The sequence below is a fragment of the Littorina saxatilis genome, linkage group LG6 (genome assembly GCF_037325665.1).
Source record: "Littorina saxatilis isolate snail1 linkage group LG6, US_GU_Lsax_2.0, whole genome shotgun sequence".
NCBI classification, from domain to species: Eukaryota; Metazoa; Mollusca; class Gastropoda; order Littorinimorpha; family Littorinidae; genus Littorina; species Littorina saxatilis.
Window position 1 is genome coordinate 23521735 of NC_090250.1, and position 21571 is coordinate 23543305.

The window sequence follows — 21571 nt, forward strand, 5'->3', positions numbered from 1 at the left end:
TGCTATCCTTCTCAGCGCAACGAATACCCCGCTCTTCTTGTCAATTCCACGTGTTCTGTGAGTTCGACAGCTACTTGACTAAATATTGTATTTTCGCCTTACGCGACTTGTTATATTTAGTCAAGTTTTGACTAAATATTTTAACATCGAGGGGGAATCGAAACGAGGGTCGTGGTGTATGTGCGTGTGTCTGTGTGTCTGTGTGTCTGTGTGTGTGTGTAGAGCGATTCAGACTAAACTACTGGACCGATCTTTATGAAATTTGACATGAGAGTTCCTGGGTATGAAATCCCCGAACGTTTTTTTCATTTTTTTGATAAATGTCTTTGATGACGTCATATCCGGCTTTTCGTGAAAGTTGAGGCGGCACTGTCACGCCCTCATTTTTCAACCAAATTGGTTGCAATTTTGGTCAAGTAATCTTCGACGAAGCCCGGACTTCGGTATTGCATTTCAGCTTGGTGGCTTAAAAATTAATTAATGACTTTGGTCATTACAAATCTGAAAATTGTAAAAAAAAATAAAAATTTATAAAACGATCCAAATTTACGTTTATCTTATTTTCCATCATTTGCTGATTCCAAAAACATATAAATATGTTATATTCGGATTAAAAACAAGCTCTGAAAATTAAATATATAAAAATTATTATCAAAATTAAATTGTCCAAATCAATTTAAAAACACTTTCATCTTATTCCTTGTTGGTTCCTGATTCCAAAAACATATAGATATGATATGTTTGGATTAAAAACACGCTCAGAAAGTTAAAACAAAGAGAGGTACAGAAAAGCGTGCTATCCTTCTTAGTGCAACTACTACCCCGCTCTTCTTGTCAATTTCACTGCCTTTGCCATGAGCGGTGGACTGACGATGCTACGAGTATACGGTCTTGCTGAAAAATGGCATTGCGTTCACTTTCATTCTGTGAGTTCGACAGCTACTTGACTAAATATTGTATTTTCGCCTTACGCGACTTGTTACATTTAGTCAAGTTTTGACTAAATGTTTTAACGTAGAGCGGGGAATCGAGACGAGGGTCGTGGTGTATGTGCGTGTGTGTGTCTGTGTGTGTGTGTGTGTAGAGCGATTTAGACTAAACTACTGGACCGATCTTTATGAAATTTGACATGAGAGTTTCTGGGTATGATATCCCCAGACGTTTTTTTCAGTTTTGTGATAAATGTATTTGATGACGTCATATCCGGCTTTTCGTGAAAGTTGAGGCGGCACTGTCACGCTCTCATTTTTCAACCAAATTGGTTGAAATTTTGGTCAAGTAATTTTCGACAAAGCCCAGACTTCGGTATTGCATTTCAGTTTGGTGGCTTAAAAATTAATTGATGACTTTGGTCATTAAAAATCGTAAAATTGTAAAAAAAATATTTCTTTTATAAAACGATCCAAATTTACAATCATCGTATTGTCCATCATTTTCTGATTCCAAAAACATATAAATATGTTATATTTAGATTAAAAACAAGCTCTAAAAATTAAAAAATTAAAAATTATTATCAACATTAAATTATCGAAATCAATTTAAAAACACTTTCATCTTATTCCTTGTCGGTTCCTGATTCCAAAAACATATAGATATGATATGTTTGGATTAAAAACACGCTCAGAAAGTTAAAACGAAGAGAGGTACAGAAAAGCGTGCTATCCTTCTCAGCGCAACTACTACCCCGCTCTTCTTGTCAATTTCACAAAAACAAACAGATAATGACGTCATTTTAAGTGGCACAAACGTGTACATGAATGCCTTCCCTTTCGAATGATTTACAGTTATATAATTTCTGTCAAGCGGTTTAAGTTTTATGTCCGTTTTATGAACCCAACCCTCAAAACAAGAATAGTAACGCCAAAGAAGGAAAACATACACACAAACCAACGTTTTTCTCACCGGTGGTTTGGAATATTGCCCCAAAACTTTCGATTTAGTGTTGTGGTGTTAAAATCTATCAGAAAAAAGTGTTTGCTAACGTGACGCCAAAAAGTAACCAAAACGGTCCTTAGCCGACTGACTAATTAAAATACACATAACTGTGCTCACAATGCATTTTTGCTGAATAAACTCTGAGCAAAACTAACGGTGTATAATTACTTGAAGTTTTGACTCGTCATTAAAAAATAGTCAATGCCGTGACGTCGTTGTACAAATGACGTAATAATTGCGGCATGTATTGAAAATAAAAGATCTGTTATGGTTCTTTCTTTTCAGTTTTATCGAAATCTCTACAAAACACAAGATCAAGAAATCTTGTGCTGTCAAACATGTATGCATGAATTGTGACTAAAAGTATGACGATTTCTGAAAGTTTGACTGAAGCGTTTTCACAGAATCGCCATCACTTCAAAGCAACCATTTGGTTAGAGTTGCATGCCCAAATGTTGGATTTTCAACAAAAACTTCTTTTTCCAAACGAAATTGTGTCAAGAACTGTTTAGATTGTACAAATCTGTTAGTGTGTGTGGTAATTATGGTCAACTTTGGGCATGTGCTGTAGATTTTTTTTTTTCGTCTTTCGCCTTGTCCCGTTGTGCTCTCATATCACGCCGCCCCGTCCCTGCATTCACTGCTCCATCCACATCTGAATTTCGTTCCGCTGCCAGACTTGTCGATTTTACAGACGCTCCAGGGGGGGATGTCGGGTCGCTGCGGTGGGCTACCCTCGGAAGATCACACTGCACTTCTGCTGAGTCACTTCGATGGTGTTCAGTAGTGGGTCTGTCCCGAGCTAACGGACGCAGCCCACTACCTACTATGCCCCCTACTAAAGACATTGACTGTTTAGTCGCGGAGCCATACTGAGTGAGCGTCCCCTCCAGAGAGCAGACCGCCACCACGTCCCTCCGTCGACCCCCCAGAACGTCACACGTTGAAGACTGACAGCAGAACTACTATTCAGGGAAGGATCGAACAGGAACACTGAGACCAAGGTCACCATGAGAGCTCCGGGCATGAAGGGCCACAAGAGCAAGGACAATTTATCATTTTGGAGGATTAATGAGATGAGGATAATTATAATGATGATGCTTTGGTTTTCCAATTTGGTTTGAGACTACGTGACAGGGCAGCACTCTAAGCTTACTGTCATAATATACCCTGGCGTCAACCAGGCCCGAGAACTGCCGCACCTGCGGTGTTGGTTAGGTAAACAGAACCTGAGCACCCTCAAAGTTGCATTCGTTAAGTGAATGACACCCGGCTGGTGATCCCAGGAACCATAGCACTTCCACTCTGGGTAGGAGCCAGCCGTAGCCCGAAACACATGACCCTGATGGGATTCGAACCCACTGCGCTACGGGGGCCGGTGCTGTAGATTCTTGGACCGCACGATTAATTGAACCACCGCCAGTTCTCTAAAGCTCACTGATGGGAAGCTCTGCCTGGTTATAATGAACAAACGGCACTTTGAATGGCTGACATTTGCTGGCAAAATATGGCTCCAAAGAAGAAGCAGCGTCTAATGTTCCACATTCTTTCATTTTGCATTACATTTTCATTTCTCTAGAAGTCTAGAAGTGTGTGTGTGTGTGTGTGTGTGTGTGTGTATGTGTCTGTTTCGGTGTGTGTATGTGTCTGTTTCGGTGTGTGTATGTGTCTGTTTCGGTATGTGTGCGCAGGCCTCTGGATAATAACAAGAATGTATATTTATTCGTCCGCGAGGATTACTTTGATTGAATACTCTGGTATTGGTCTGATGGGTTGAAAGTGTTGGTAATTATTTAGTAATTGTTGATGAGTGCAACGATTTCATTTACTCATATGTACTTTTAAGATAATATAATTTAAGATGTACTACACAGTTTACAACTGAGCAATTTTAAGTTTAATTACAAACAAGTCGCGTAAGGCGAAAATACAATATTTAGTCAAGTAGCTGTCGAACTCACAGAATGAAACTGAACGCAATGCAACGCAGCAAGACCGTATACTCGTAGTCCACCGCTCACGGCATAGGCAGTGAAATTGACAAGAAGAGCGGGGTAGTAGTTGCGCTAAGAAGGATAGCACGCTTTTCTGTACCTCTCTTTGTTTTAACTTTCTGAGCGTGTTTTTAATCCAAACATATCATATCTATATGTTTTTGGAATCAGGAACCGACAAGGAATAAGATGAAAGTGTTTTTAAATTGATTTGGACAATTTAATTTTGATAATAATTTTTATATATTTAATTTTCAGAGCTTGTTTTTAATCCGAATATAATATATTTATATGTTTTTGGAATCAGCAATTGATGGAGAATAAGATAAACGTAAATTTGGATCGTTTTATAAATTTTTATTTTTTTTTACAATTTTCAGATTTTTAATGACCAAAGTCATTAATTAATTTTTAAGCCACCAAGCTGAAATGCAATACCGAAGTCCGGGCTTTGTCGAAGATTACTTGACCAAAATTTCAACCAATTTGGTTGAAAAATGAGGGCGTGACAGTGCCGCCTCAACTTTCACGAAAAGCCGGATATGACGTCATCAAAGACATTTATCAAAAAAATGAAAAAAACGTATGGGGATTTCATACCCAGGAACTCTCATGTCAAATTTCATAAAGATCGGTCCAGTAGTTTAGTCTGAATCGCTCTACACACACACACACACACACACACACACACACGCACACACGCACGCACATACACCACGACCCTCGTTTCGATTCCCCCTCGATGTTAAAATATTTAGTCAAAACTTGACTAAATATAACAAGTCGCGTAAGGCGAAAATACAATATTTAGTCAAGTAGCTGTCGAACTCACAGAACACGTGGAATTGACAAGAAGAGCGGGGTATTCGTTGCGCTGAGAAGGATAGCACGCTTTTCTGTACCTCTCTTTGTTTTAACTTTCTGAGCGTGTTTTTAATCCAAACATATCATATCTATATATTTTTGGAATCAGGAACCGACAAGGAATAAGATGAAAGTGTTTTTAAATTGATTTCGAAAAAAAAATTTGATAATAATTTTTATATATTTAATTTTCAGAGCTTGTTTTTAATCCGAATATAACATATTTATATGTTTTTGGAATCAGCAAATGATGGAGAATAAGATAAACGTAAATTTGGATCGTTTTATAAATTTTTATTTTTTTTTACAATTTTCAGATTTGTAATGACCAAAGTCATTAATTAATTTTTAAGCCACCAAGCTGAAATGCAATACCGAACCCCGGGCTTCGTTGAAGAGTACTTGACCAAAATTTCAACCAATTTGGTTGAAAAATGAGGGCGTGACAGTGCCGCCTCAACTTTCACGAAAAGCCGGATATGACGTCATCAGAGACATTTATCAAAAAAATGAAAAAAACGTTCGGGGATTTCATACCCAGGAACTCTCATGTCAAATTTCATAAAGATCGGTCCAGTAGTTTAGTCTGAATCGCTCTACACACACACACACACACACGCACGCACGCACGCACACACATACGCACATACACCACGACCCTCGTTTCGATTCCCCCTCGATGTTAAAATATTTAGTCAAAACTTGACTAAATATAAAAAGGATACGAGAGAGAACTTACAGAGAAAGAGAGAGAGAGAGAGAGAGTGTGTGTGTGTGTGTGTGTGTGTGTGTGTGTGTGTGTGTCACGGTGTGTGTGTGTGTGTGTGAGTTTGTGCGTATGTGTGTGTGTGTGTGTGTGAGTTTGTGTTTACTTATGCGTGTGTATGTGTGTGTCTGTATCCGTGAGTGATTGCTTGGAAAGTCTTGGATCTTTTTAGTTCAATTTTGAACCGTTAATAAATGAGATGTTTTCAAGTGTTTTAAACCGCCTGACACCGCCTGGTTTTTATAAGTACAGTAAAATCTTTGAGTCTTTGAGTCTTGAGTTTTAGAGGAAAGTGGTGCAGCGAAGGTATAGGAGTGGGGAAGACTTTGGCGTTCAGGGTACAGAGTAAAACACAACACTAACACCACTCAAGAAAAATGTCGCAGCCAAGGAAAAACAGTTGTAGCCAATGCACAGACAGTTGTGAAGAGACTAATAATAAAAGGCTCCGTGTGTTTTCACAGGCACCGGAATAAATTACTACAACACCAATACGGACCAACGTATATGGAGTGCATCCAGGCTTTATGTGGAATCGAAGCATCTTTTCACCTGACAAAATACCAGCAATCAACAATCCGGTTGGTCCCTACCTAAAGTGTGATGTTTTTTTCCGTTGTTGTTGTTGTTAAATTTTATTATTTTTGTCGATAGGTTGTTGTTGTTGTTGTTGTTGTTGTTGTTGTTGTTGTTGTTGTTGTTATTGGTGTTGTAGAATAAGTCTCTGAGATTGATTAAAGTACACGTTATCCAATGAACAATTTTCTCTCTGTACAGAAAATAGACAGGCTGTCAAGTTTTCGTATGTTACCAATTGGGGGGTGCGCTTTTCCAATGTAAAAACCTGAACGGATTGGTCAACCAATTACATTATTTTGTCTAAACATTTCGTTTAAAAAAATGTCAATTTTGAGTTCTCATGCCTTTGTTTTGGCCCGGGTGTCTTCACGGAAAGAAATCCCATTGGCCATGAATATGCAGGCAGGAAGTTGTTCAAATAGAAACAACTCAGTAGTTGAATGATCAACACTCATTCATTGTTGTTCAATTGATGATTTTTTTTCTCGAAAATTGGTAATTTAAATGTTTCATTCAAAAGTTGTCACAGTCATAATGACTCAAAAAGAGTTAATAGCAGGATGACTAGCTATCACGACAGGAAAATAAATGTCGTTTCCTGAAATGAACAGCTATTTGAAGTTTCCCTTAGAACCCGCTCACCTGGTACACTCGTCGATTCAAGCTTTTCGTCCAAACATTAATAGTCAATGTGCAGGATTATTAATGAAACACAGAAACAATGCTGTTCAAAGACACTGTCCTTCTCAAAGCAAGTTCATCTTGAGATCCAAAGCTAGTTAACCGTCCAGTGTGTGCAAAAACCATTTTAAAGTGCCCCAAGCCTAATAAACGTCTTTAGCAAGAAAAGCAAGTGCTTACAGGACTCTCCTTCGTCATTTCTTATTACAACCACACCCCCTTTCCCTTAAAATAAGACGTACTCCTTCCTCTTTAATAATAATAAAACATTCTTTTATAGCGCTGTTCACCGCCGAATGGCAGTCTCATGGCGCTTTACATTAGACATTAAAATTTAATATTTTACATATAAAAAGTGTTCTCGTAAGAAATAACATACAAGCATTAAAAACAATTCATAGACAACGACCACTTATAGTTATATAAGATAATCCAGAAAAATTGTTTTTAAAAGGATGAAAAAAACACGTAAGATAAGTAATAGACACATAGTTACACATAACAAGTCTGACAATAAAACAGAACTCACATAAAAGCGTACAGATCTAAAACAGACCGAAGATGTAACATAGACTGTGGGGCAACACATTAAACAACTAACAACAGGCATACTGTATTATAATACTACATTAGGACTTTTAAACCCAATACACATTAAAACATCGAATTCAATTCATCATACAATACACGCATTAATACTAAGAGTTAATATTTTATAAACAACCACCAGATACATATGATCCTCTAGAAGGTTTAAAAACAACCAGTCAACAAGCAAACTTATCTTTAAGCCCCCCCCCCTTCCCTAACCATCCTACCCCATAGAAGACTCCCTCCCTTTTAAAACCCCAGTCCCTGATGAGACCTTCCGCCCTTTCAAGACCCAGTTTTCTCAGATTTTCTATTCATACACTCTGACAGTTCACCCCGTTTTTAAGACTCCTTTTTAAAGACATGTTGTTATCAGATCTGTTTTTTATATCTTAAACTGTATATATATTCACCACCATCCCCCCCCCCCCAAAAAAAAAAAAAACAAAAAAAAAATAATAACAAAGATGCTGTTCCAACTTCTCAAAATAATGTTCAAGAGAACATTCACGTCCGACTTATTGACACAACATGTATCCTAATGTCACCTGTATCAAACCATTCTGTTATTGAACCCTGAGAATATCCCACGTCCCCACATATACAAACTGGAAAGCACCCTGACCTCCTTCCCAACACCATCGTCAGCCTCATACTCAATACCCTCTACATTTTGGAGATTATTTTATTTTTATTTTTACAAGAACCATAATTTTCTTGACCTAATTATTCTTTGGCTTGCCAAGAAAAAACATGTACTCAGATACTTGCGTGACCTCATTCCTAAAACTATGACATCATAATATGATGTCATCACTAACAGTCTAGCCAAGACTAAAAGTACCAGACATTCACTAAGCTGTGTCCAAATCAAATAATGACATCATAGCTTGATGAGGTCAACATTTATATTCTTGATAGCTCAGTTGATATTTCAGTAGTGACAATAATTTCCAGCAAACATGTTCATGCTGTGACTCTGAAATATGACGAAAACAAGCCAGCTTTGGTCATGTCTATTGTTTATCAACACCTACATTTGTGTGAAATTTGGAGGCTTTTGCTCTAAAATAAATGAGAAAACCTCAACGTGAAGTTTTTACGAATATGACCCCACTTTGACCTCAAAATGTGACAGGGGGCAACCAAACTAGGCTCATGTTGGCAATTATCAAACTCTCAAAGTGTTCAAAGCTCTAGCTTCAAAAACGACTGAGATAACGTGAGTAATGAGTTATTGGAATCAAATATGACCCCCTGTGACCCCAAAACATGACGAGGGTCAATCAAACTTTGGTCAAGTCGGAAGATTGTCAAACCCTAGAAGTGTGTAAAGTGTCAAAGCTCTATCTTCAAAGACATCTGAGGTAACCTTTACGTTAAGTTCTTATTAAAAAAAAACATGACCCCGCTGTGACCTCAAAATTTGACGACGGTCAACCAAACCCTAAAAGTGTGCAAAGTTTCAAAGGTGTATCTAGAAAAACATCCGAGATAACCTCAACGTTTTTTTTCCACGGACGGACTGAAATAGATGAATTCTAAGACTCACCCATAACTCAGGTGAGACACAAAATTGAGAAATGGGCAAAGATATCCCTCCTTCCCCAGGAAAACAAACAAACACAAAACACACCCCAAAAAACATAGCAAATAAACAAACTTAAATATGTGTGGACCAAAGAGTTTATGACAATCACTCAGGAATTCTGGGTTAGCCTTGACCGGCTGAAATTCCAAGACGACGTTTGAGTCACTACCTCTTCATTGTTCTTCTCTAACAACCCCCCACCCCCCCCCCCCCCCCCTACTCACCCTCGGATTACTGACAGAGTTTACTGTCACTTGTTTATGCATTCCGATTAAAATAATCGGGGGTAAACTGTTGCCAAATGAACAATGACCCGACCAAGGCTAACACCGCGGTGGTCCACGATGAATGGCTTTGCTCTACTTTAAAAGAGTTCGTGTCCTTAAAATAAACCACACAGAAAACAAGGAATCGTCTGTGCACCTGGTAAAACCGAGTAACTTCCTGGTTGTAAGTCGGATCGAGAATATCCGTGTGATAGATCGTAAAAGACTTACGTACAGTCATGAATACCAACGAACGACATGTTTCACTTGATATCACGGTGTTTGTTTACTTAAGTTTAAAGGTTATGAAGAATATCTAGAATTGTAATGAACAAACCCATTACTAGATTTTTAATAAGTTAACAAGCTAAAATGCAATCCCACAGTCTAGACTGAGTCAAAGATTGCTTGACGAAAATGTCAATAATGTTGGTTGAAAAGTGAGGTCGTCACAGTACCGCCTCAACTTTCACTAAATGTCGCATATGACGTAATCAAAGTCATTTATCGAAACAAAGTAAGAAAAAACCTGTTGGGGGATATCGTCTCGAAGAATGTGTATCATAAGTTTCATGAGAATCTCTCCTGTAGTTTTCTGGGAATCGGTCACTTCACACAACCACACACAAACACACACACACACACACACACACACACACACACACACACACACACACACACACACACGCACCCCTCCACATATATATATATATACGCACACCAACACACACACACACACACCAACACACACACACACACACACACACACACACACACACACACACACACACACACACACACACACACACACACACACGTTGTTTTGATATTGGATTTTTACATAATTCCATTCACAAACCGGATGAAGCAGAGTGCCGTTTAATATTTACAAGCCAAACTCTGAGCTATTCGCCCCAGAAGGTAAACTCAATGCATTCATGTCCCTTAAGTTTAATTGAACCAACATTTAATATGTTAAAATATGATAAATGGGTTCCGAAATTAGATACATAATGTCAAGGAATACATGTCCGATTACTGATATTATTCACACTTTGAAAGTCAGCCACACAAAAACGAATCCTGTTAAACTTGCACATCAATCAATTTCATTCATCCGGTTAATTATAGATACGTAGTATATCTAAAGATAGAATTAAAAAAAGCTCAGAAAGTTGAAAAGAATAGAAAAAAGCGCTTTCCCGTGAAGGGCTATACGCTACTGCGCTATACTGGCTTGTCACTTTCTGCATGATTTTGTCGTGAACGTGACTTTCTTGGCTTATGGCCGCGGGGGACAAAGCTATAATGTTTTGGTAAGAAAAAACGCAGTCACTCACACACACACACTAACGAACGAACACACACATAAACACAAAGCCATGCACATATGTGCGCGTGCGTGCGTGAGTGTGTGTGTGTGTGTGTGTGTGTGTGTGTGTGTGTGTGTGTTTGTGTGTGTGTGTGTGGCGCATAAGAGTCTGTGTGTGGCTGTGTATCTTTCTATGCCGGTGTGCGTGTATGCATATGTTTGTCTGTTCGTTATTCTGTTTTTTTGCTAAACCAATGATCACCATTGTCTGAAGTCCAATAATATCTGTTATATAATTATATCGACCTTTTTGCTCGTCTCAGTGTCAGCCAGTTCGCACTTCCTGTTAGATCCCGTCAAAGAAAGGAGCCGACAAAAAGCAGAAGTTCCCTTTGGTGCAATTTACACAACAAAAATCAACGACAAAAGAATGAAAGGTCATGAATAAAACTTGTTCGGGTTATGGCATGTCAGGGTGGCGAAATGTGTGTTTTTTTCCCAATAAAAAAACCTCTTTCAGCAGGGACACTCTTTCTGTAAAGTTCGGCCAAAGTCACCGACTTTTTGTGTGAAGAAAGATTGCGTCGTTGAGACTGGTGACTAGCTGGTTAGAAATGCACCTGGCTTTAGGGATTGTGTTTTTCATTGTGTTAAAAAGCCCAAACCCAGTCAAAACAAACAACTTGTAAAAACTAGACTAAAGGTTTATAATGGTGTGGTTTTATTTTAACAAAAACTCTTCGTGTCACGGCTTGACAGCGTGCACTTGTTTGATCATACCAACACATGCAGGGGGCGGGGTGGGTAGGGAGAGAGCGAGCGATATAACGAGAGACAGAGAAACGGGGGGAGGGGAGTGACCAATTTTGTCGGCGAACACTCTGCAGCAAAAGCTCTGAGATTATCCCGATAGAGAAAGGGCAAGGAAGCTAACTGAATGGCAATCGAGTGAATTCAAAAACGTTTCTATGATCGAAGATTGGCACAACAGTGCTTATGAGTCACCGATTCCATTCAAAGTCAGCCATAACTGAAGTAGTCCGCAAACCAAGCCGCGTGAATCACTAGTCCCAATGCTAGAAACAGCATTATTTTATCAACAAAACTATTATGCAGCACATCAATCATTTATCATGGGAACAAACAACACACAATACCTTTTTCGATTTTGAGAATAAATAAATTCTTCTTCACATAAAATTTCTTCGACAGAGCTGACACCTTACCACATCTACATATCTCCGTTCGGTCAGTCGATAGCTAAAGATTGTGCTGTTGCCAAGATACAAGTCTTTCTGAATTTAAACCTGATCTCCATTAACTTTTCTCAAAAAAAGCAAAGATGGGTCATTCCAGCTCCATTGGCGCGGCATTCGCACAAAAAATCAGAAATTATTTGCGGCAATTGCCATAACAATAATTTTCATAATGCTCTTATTAACTCAACATTGTGCTGAGATTTCCCCAGTGTGTTTGTATGAGGGGGGGGGGGGGGGGGAGGGGAGGGGAGGGGGTCAAGTGGAGATCTTCTTCTTCTTTTTAAAAAAAAATTTTTTCCCCTCTTTTTAAATTTTTTTTTAAAGGCGTACGGTTATTTTTCACTGCAATCAATGGTCAGCTTCTGTCATATAAGCGTGACAGTTTTAAGAAGCTTGACAGTTCAAACGAACATATTAAGATGTGACATTGAGCGTAGGTCTCTTTTCAAACATGAACTTGACGATGATTCCTCTTGGTCTTGGAACATTTACGTGTACAGGGCACAAACCGCGAAAGTCAAAAACACATTATTTCAAAAGAAGAAAATAATTATAAATCGTCTTTAAAAACCAAACAAAAACCAAACACAAAGCAAACAAACAAATAGACTGCCAACGTTTCACAATGTAGAATCACAAATCAAGAATGGTAGTAAGAACGGTAGATCAGTTCATAATCTGTGTCATACGTGTCTGTCTGTCTGTCCACTTACAAGATAACTGGTTCAAAGTACAGTGAATGTTACGGGTTTGGTTTATTGTGTGTCATAAATAAAACGTTCCAATAAAATACGACTCTTGTTTTTCGTCCTTGACAATTTTGCTTCCAGCACACAATATAAAAGTAGCTTTTCTTATTTCAATTAATAAAGAAAAACGTCGGCCAGACTATGTCAAGTGGAGATCTTATTCTTCGTTTATGGGCCGAAGCTCCAACCACGTTCACTCATGTCTTTGCACGAGTGGACTTTTACGTGTGTGACCTTTTTACCCCGCAACTTAGGCAGCATACGCGGATTTCTGGGGAAGCATGCTGGGTATTTCCATGTTTCTATAACCCACTCACCGACATGCTTTAAGCCCCGGTTACACAGGAACCGAATACTCCCGAATAAATTCGGGCCGATTCTGTCCGAATACGGGTTGAATCGGATGGATTCGGTGGATTCGGGACCTTGTCGTCTCTAATTCGGGGAGCTCCCCGAATCGAGCCGAATAGGTCCCGAATCAGAGCGGAATCGGCAAGAATCGACGCGAATTAATTTTTAGAATCCCGAATACATAATGCCAACCAGAATAGTGACCAGAATCAAGCCGCATTCGACCAGAATAGCACCGAATCTGACCCGAATAGAGCCGAACAACGACCCGAATGGCGACCCGAATCGGGACGAATATGGCCGAATGCGCCGAATAAGACACCGAATCACTCGAATATGCCCCAGAATCGTCTGAATCGGGCCCAAGAAACTTCCGAATGGAGCCCAAATCGGATCCGAACATCACCGAATTCTTCCCTTTTTCAGGGAGGGGGGGGGGGGGGGTATATTTTGTGCAACTCCATGCACCTCACTCACTTCACATCTTGTCATTCAATGTTATCACGTCGGCTGCAACAGAGGCAATGAGACACGCGCGACGCTATTTTCGCGAGCTGTATTCGGGTGAAGATTCGGACGGATTCGGGGAGGCATTCGGGGCATTCTGGGCAGATTCGGCTCTATTCGTGCTATTCGGGTCTGATAATTCGGACCGTACTCTCCGAATTATACGAAGACGCCCGAATCTGCCAAGAATGTCCCGAATGCCTTCCCGAATGCATCCGAATTCCAGCCGATTACCTCCCGAATGTGGCCCGAATTAAATTTGTCGGGGCCTCATTCGGGAGTATTCAGGAGGGTATTCGGCTGGTTGTGAACATTTCAAAACGAGCCGAATCCCTCCATGAATGTTCCAGAATCCCTCCCGAATTTTTGCTCATTCGGGGAGGGAGAACAGAATACTCCAGAATGCACCCGAATAGGTGCATTCGGGTGGATTCGCAGCTGATTCGGGTCCGGTGTAACCGAGACTATACAGGATCTTTTTCGGGCGCATTTGGTCTTGTGCTTGCGTGTACACACGAAGGGGGGTCAGGCACTAGCAGATCTGCACACAATTTGATCTGGGAGATCGGGAAAATCTCCACCCTAACTCAGGCGGCCGGCCGGGATTTGATCTCACGATCTTACGATTAGGATACCGATAACTTATCCACTACACCCATTGTAAGTGGAGATGAACAGGAGTGATTACAAGAAAATATGGGGTAGATAAGCGGGCGGTCACAATATCGTGTTAAATCAGGTATGGGAAAAGAAAAATCTCTGAAAACTAAGGGGGTCCGGTGGCATGCCCCGCTCCGGAATTTTGGGGAAATCTACATATCTGTGCAATCTGGCGCATTCAGAGGGTATGTTTCATGAATTTTATACAGCAAAAAGACTGAAAATGTAATATAATTATGTTTTGTATTGCCGGTAACCAACGATCATTTTCGAAGTGTGCAATTGTAATACGCGCGGGAGGCACTACCCTACTGAACTGAGTTCAACATTACGATCGCCCGCTTTTTGTTCGCCACTTGTAGGCTCTTTCGTACTGTTTGCAAAAGTGACTCACGCGAGCGGAATCTTATTGAATGAAGGGACGATTTTATGGAGGAAATTTGTCATACAAGGCAGATATTGTCTTTTTGGATTTTTGTTCCTCGAATTTTTTCTTCTCGGTAAAGGATTTTTTTCGCGCAAACGTGTACTTTTCTCGGAAATCCTTTAACCCGAGGAGAATTCCCATGCCTGTAAAGATCTGTAAAATTGACGTTTGCTGGGAGGTATTGAAAATTCGCAAAAGTTTGCATGTTTTCTTTTAATTTTAAGTTTGCTTAACACCTATTTTCTTTGACCGGAGATAACCGAGGTGAAAAAACATTGACGCCACATTAAATTTCATATCTTCAAAAAAAAAAATTAAAAAACACCGGGAAGAGATTATCACTGAACAAACAATTACATTTTTCATTTTCAGCACGCACGCCCACACACACAACGCTCGCGCGCACGCACGCACGCACGCTAGGAGACGAGCTTTGACCACAGTTCGAAGACCCTTCAAGGTCCTCATTTGTATGTGACAGGGGAGGCTACCGCTCCTTTCACAGCAGACTCTGCACCCGAGTTGTTGGCCTTTAAGTCAACACCGGTGGATTGTGGAATTCTGTTTGTGATGGGGTCTGTTGGTTTCCGATTGTCTGTATGTGTTTTGGAATATTTCTGATTTAGATAAGCTACCTGAATGGTTATTTTTAGTTACATTTCCTGCAATAAGAGATAAGTTAAAGCAACCTCTGTCTTTAGTGTCTAAATTGTATGCTCCTCTGCCTGTGCTATATGATCCTTTTCCTTCCACCCACCCTTCCCACATCTGGCGCTGCGAGCAGGATGGGACTCGGCATGATATGTTCAGGTAATGGCATAATATGACCACTGAACATTTTCGTGCTGTTCCCATTCTGCGAACTTGGGATGGACAGTGGTCCCCCGGTTCGGAACTTCGGGACGAAGTTTATTCAAACGGGGGCGATTGTGACAGGGGAGGCTACCGCTCCTTTCACAGCAGACTCTGCACCCGAGTTGTTGGCCTTTAAGTCAACACCGGTGGATTGTGGAATTCTGTTTGTGATGGGGTCTGGTGGTTTCCGATTGTCTGTATGTTCTTGGAAACCTTCGGGTTTGCATAACAGTTTTTATAGGGCTAAGAAATTAGCCCTAACATTTTCAATCCTGTTTGATTGCACTTCGCCTCCCGAGGTGATCGTAGTGTTACGGCACTCGGTTACATGTAGTCGAGTGTTTATGTGAAGAATATGATTCTCATTGAGTGGTTTATTGAAATCTTCACAATTACTTTTCTTGTGCGTCCTTCTTGCTATCCTTCATGCTCACCCGCAGAGAGAGAGAGAGAGGGAGAGAGAGAGAGAGAGAGAGATAGAGAGAGAGAGAGAGAGAGAGAGAGAGAGAGAGAGAGAGAGAGAGAGAGAGAGAGAGAGAGAGAGAGAGAGAGAGAGAGAGAGAGAGAGAGAGAGAGAGAGAGAGAGAGATGGGGCGGATGGAGGGAGGAAGAGAAAACCCGCACTTCAAATACACGCTTTATTACAACCAGAAGTATTTTGAAAGAACAAGGAAATTAAAACAAAAAAACATTTTACAAATGCACGGACACAAATCATGAGTTTACGGCTTTTTAGTAACTGTTGTCAAATCAAAATGAAGGTTATATCGCACACTACACTTACGTGTTTTTAAATGCATTGTTAATTTTTGTTATAACATTAGATAATATGCCTGTGTGTTACTCCGACAGGGATCGACAGTAACATCTGCGCAAGTAGTGTAATAATCAAAAAATATTTGTTGCCCCAGTTTATCTCTCTTTTTCCACTGACTCACGTCAAGAGTCTTTCGGTTGAAACAGAAATATAATCCTGTCATTTCGGGGTTACTATGCCGGTGAGTTTTCCACGTGTTTCCGAAACACTCCTTGCTAGTGATTGGCCCATACAATGTTTGTACGAGGTTTTGCAACAAATGGTCACTCTACCATAACCCATTCAAACTCGTCGGAGTTATTTTCAGGACAGCCTTCTGAATATTTCCTAAAGTTTGTTCAATATCCTCAAAAACAGAGTAAACTAACGCCAAAAATGTCCATTTTCTGGCTGGAGCCTCTGGAAGGTATAATAAAGCATACAACGTTCGGACATGCCTACTTTTGGAGCCGTTTCTTTCACGGGGGAGACAAAGATACAAATGTTTAATACATATTAGAATAGCGTCATCAACAAGTGTAGATTTTGACCTGTAACGTTACACATCATCAAAACTCATTTCCACAGCTCATAGCTCAAAAGTGATAAAATCAAGTATATTGAGAAAAAATGGAGCTAGAAAAGTCCTTCTGGGTTGCCGTTGACCCTTCATACAGACCATCGCTCTACATCATTGTAAGACATTTGAATGTATACGCATGTTCAAGCACAATAGGAAACTGGACACATGACACATTCAAACGTTAGACAAATCATTTGGTTGCTGATCGATTTGGAATACATTTTAAGAACAAAGGAGGTTGTGTACATTGTAAAATGAACTTTCAAAACGTAACAAAACAAACACAGAATATAAAATAATAATCCGCATATATAGTCGCCGTGACGCAAATCAGCAAAAACACACCTAAGCAGCTTAAATCTTTTATGAAATAGATTTAAATCAGAGTGAGCACTGCCAGTCCAATACCATTGTAAAAAATCAGTAAAATCAGACAAACGAGATAGCAAACAACAACCAAAATACGAGAAGATGATATCACTTTGATTACATTAAAGCAAAATAGTAACAAAATAATATTGTGTGCAACTTATATTATACTTAGGTTCGCTATATTCTTCCTTAAAACTCACATAGTTTATAGTCTGTATCAAACCCAGACTCGGTTTAGTGAAGACTGTCCAAAATACAGAGGCGTAAAATACAAATCAAACTCAAGATAAAACTTTTGGGGTAAGTTAAGTGAAATTTATAATTTGTGTTCTTTCGCTTAATTCGGCCTAAATCACTTATGAGTGATGAAGGCAGCGGATCCAACATTGTTCATGTTCAATGTCCCTAATAACGTTTGCCGTGTTGTTTAAATTTGAAAATAAAATAAGATAACCTCTACAGGGCAAGCATATTTACCACATGCACGCCGTGGTCTCCCCGACTATGCTCTACAGGCAAGGTAATTAACAGTGTCAATGGCGGCTTTGTACTTAGACACACATCAACGGCATCTACACTACAGCCATCAATGTTATGCGTTTGTGCTTGGTAGCAGATTCCAAACACTTGTCTTCTGCAATTCTTTAGTTTGGAGGCGGTATAATGCTGCATTTTTATCCAGCAGTCAACAAGTAAATGAACATAACGTTTGAAACGTTTTGAAAAAGTCACTTGCGAGGCAGGTCCCTTGACATTTTAACAAAATCGCAATGCTTCCCACCCCTACAATGTGTGTACGAGGTTTTGCAAGAAAAGGTAACTCTACCATAGCTCAAACATGATAAAATCAAGTACATGAGAACAAAATGGAGCTAGAAAAGTCTCTCTGGGTTGCAACAGCTCATAGCTCAAACATGATAAAATCAAGTATATTGAGAAAAGATGGAGCTAGAAAAATCCCTCTGGGTTGCCGTTGTCGGTTGACCCTTCATACAGACCATCGCTCTACATCATAGTAAGACATTTGAATGTATACATATGTTCAAGCACGATAGTAAACTGGACACATGACATATTCAAACGTTAGACAAATCATTTGGTTGCTGATCGGTTTGGATAACCTTTTAAGAACAAAGGAGGTTGTGTGCATTGTAAAAAGAACTTTCAAAACACAACAAAATAAACACAGACTCCAAAAAAGTCGTCGTGGCGCAAATCAGCAAAAACACACCTAAGCAGCATATTATCTTTTATAAAAATAAATTGAAATCAGAGCGAGCACTGCCAGTCCAATAGCATTGTAAACAATCAGTCAAATCAGACAAAAGAGATAGCAAACAACAACCAAAACACGAGAAGAAAATATCACTCTGATTACATTAAAGCAAAATAGGTAGTTCAATAGTTACAAAATAATATTGTGTGCATCTTACATTATACTTAGGTTCACTTTATTCTTCCTTAAAACTCACATAGTTTATAGTCTGTATCAAACCCAGATTCGGTTTTAATGAAGACTGTTTAAAATACTGAGACGAACAGTGCAAATCAAACTCAAGATAAAACTTTTCGGGTACGTAAAGTGACATTTACAATTTGTGTCCTTTAGCTTAATTGGGTCTAAATCATTTATGAGGGATGAAGGTAGCGGATCCAACATTGTTCATGTTCAATTCAATGTCCCTTATAGCGTTTGCCGTGTTGTTAAGCTTTGGAAACAAAATAAAATAACCACTATAGGGTAGGATTATTAACCACAAGCACGCCATGGTCTACCCGACTATGATCTACAAGCAAGGTATTTAACCGTGTCAATGGCGGCTTTGTACTTAGACACACATCTACGGCATCTACACAGTACACTACAGCCATCAATGTTAAGCTTTTTTGCTTGGAAGCAGACTCCAAAAACTTATCTACTGCAATGCTTAGTTTGGAGGCGGTATAATGCTGCATTTTTATCCAGCAGTCAACAAGTAAATGAACATAATGTTTGAAACAAATTGAAAAAGTCACTTGCGAGGCAGGTCCCTCGACATTTTAACAAACTCGCAATGCTTCACATCCTGGCCACAGCACTTGAAGATCTTCACGATCCTCAGAAAATAAAACAGAGTTCAAAGCAAAAACAAAACAAAACAAAAACACAATAACAGACCCCACCACCACCACCAATTTCATTAACAACAGCAACATCATCATCAACAACAACAACAACAACAACAACAACAACAACAACAACAACAACAACAACAACAACAACAACAACAACAACAACAACAACAACAACAACAACAACACTCAGTATTTGTGACCATTCCAGATACTTGGTAACAATGTGATTGGAAGGGGGTTCTGTCACTTTCTTTCCACTTTTTCACTCTGTGATCTGTTAATTTTCCATTTTGGGCATAAGGGTACAGATCATATTAATTTAGATTTTCAAAAATTGTTTGTACCAGAATAATTCTAGCCCCAAAGACATACAAATTGACTCACAGCACAGACACTCTCTAGGAAAATGATGTGAACCGGATACCATGTAACCAACATCATGAGTAGCATCATGCACCGCCATGTTGCCACTTTTGTGAAAACACACATTCTTTAGCATTAACAACTCATGCACACTCATATAATAATAATAATAAAATATTTGTTAGACCTTTTACAAGGCATCATCAAGTCAAGGTTCTTATTTCAGCTGAGGTTCAATGATGTTTATTTTACTTTTCCTTAACTTTTCCTCTGAACCCCGGTTCCCTCTCTGTGTTATCCAGCATCTCGATTGCTCGCATTTGCATTCATTTTACGAGAGTTAAGTGGGCTTTTTTTTGTTTTTGTTGTTAACCAAGTGTATGGACCGTATGGTACAGATGTCTTTGCTTCACGAAGAGTGTACATCCCTCGACCCTCTCCCCACCACATCACCACTACTGACAGGTTTTCACTGCCTCAGATGCTGATGGCGTTGGGCACGACATAGGGGTCCACATGTGAGTATGGGTATTTGCGACTATAGTTGGCTGTTTGAATGTCCTTGCTCACTTGGGCCAGGTTGTCTCTGAAACTGAAAAATAATTTCACCTTGATAATTTCACTGCAGGGAGATTAAGCTATGTTGCGTAAAATATTCAAATTCCGATTCATACTGAGGAACGTAACATAGTTTGTGTAGGTTGCACAAAAGCAGTTCAACAGGACAAGAAAGATACAAACCAACACTTTTTATAGTGAGGTAGTTATGGCCGCTGTTATTTAACCCGATCATGGTAGACATTATCTGCATAAGTTAATGGACCTCTGTGAAGCCACTATGTTTGAACGAGAAGGTTTCGATTCAAAATAGGTAACATTTAGCAACGTTTGCATGTGAAAACATGATATGTCACACGCTTTCCTTCTTTGCCACTACTAAAGCAAACGTGTGCAAGATTGTATGTTACACGCTTTGGAGCATGTGCAAGAACGGATTCAAACTCGAAATCGTCCCTCCAAAAGCCCCAAAATGCACACACGACTTTTATTTCTCCTGCTGTTGTCGTGTCTTCTCTTTACAAATTCTTCAACGCTGAGAATACTGAAAACGGCATCCCAGACCACAGTACTGTTTCCATACTATACGCGAGTTTATAGTCCAGGCATATTAGAGAACAACGTTGAAGTGACAATGACTAGGTTTAAAATGTCCCTTATCAGAAAGTTCAACCTCAGTCCTTTGATGTTTATTAAACACATTTTCATATAAAGTTGGCGCTTCATACGGAAAAATGGCTTTGAAATTGACCCAAATCCTTCTTTGGGCTCTGTAAATGTCGTTTGGGGGTATGGTTGTAAAATGGTATCTACTGGTCACCCCAATGTATAAACTGAAAACTCTTTCTGCACCAGAACACGCAGAAAGGATTGTATCTGCCTGATGTCTGATGCTTTTCAAAATCCCCAACCACTAACACCTTCAAAACGGACTTTAACTGACACTGTTGTTTTTCCCTATATAATCCTTACTATTTTTCCGAGACGTCGTCGTGTTGTGTATTTAGCTTGCCACAACCTCATACATGGTCCTAAAAGTTAAAGTTGAAGAAAATACTAAAGATAAATGAAAAAGCTGACGCAGTGTCATTCGCACCGTGAATCCCCCCATGGGAACATACTAAAGTCTGGTTCCAAGTAGGCTCAATTTCCTTCTATTTCTTTGTATTTCTGCCTCGTAGGGGTAGGGGTGTTCAAACCAAAGGCACCTTTAAACCAAAATTCAAATCACACATCTTACAATACTAAGACACTCAGCAGTAAAAGGGTGTCTGCTGGTAAAAAATTCCAAACAATCCTAAAAGTACTTCACTACTAAAAGTGCTTTTAAAAAGAGCCGTTATTTTTCCCTCTATATTCAGTATTGTGTTTTCTGCGAACATGTAGTCTATTTAGAT

The 21571-nt window shown here is 39.5% G+C and overlaps 1 protein-coding gene and 1 long non-coding RNA gene across 2 annotated transcripts in view; one reads left to right on the forward strand and one right to left on the reverse strand.

The window, feature by feature from the left end:
* Positions 1 to 21571, forward strand: part of LOC138968794 (uncharacterized) — a 379269-nt gene that overhangs the window by 246195 nt on the left and 111503 nt on the right. The gene's annotated exons all lie outside the window — the stretch shown is intronic.
* The window catches only part of LOC138968790 (polyunsaturated fatty acid lipoxygenase ALOX8-like), a 46282-nt gene continuing 40722 nt past the window's right edge, over positions 16012 to 21571 (reverse strand). The window contains exon 18 of the mRNA XM_070341433.1: positions 16012 to 20208. Coding sequence (XP_070197534.1) covers positions 20094 to 20208 — 115 coding nt within the window. The 3' untranslated portion in view covers positions 16012 to 20093. The remainder of the gene's footprint in view (positions 20209 to 21571) is intronic.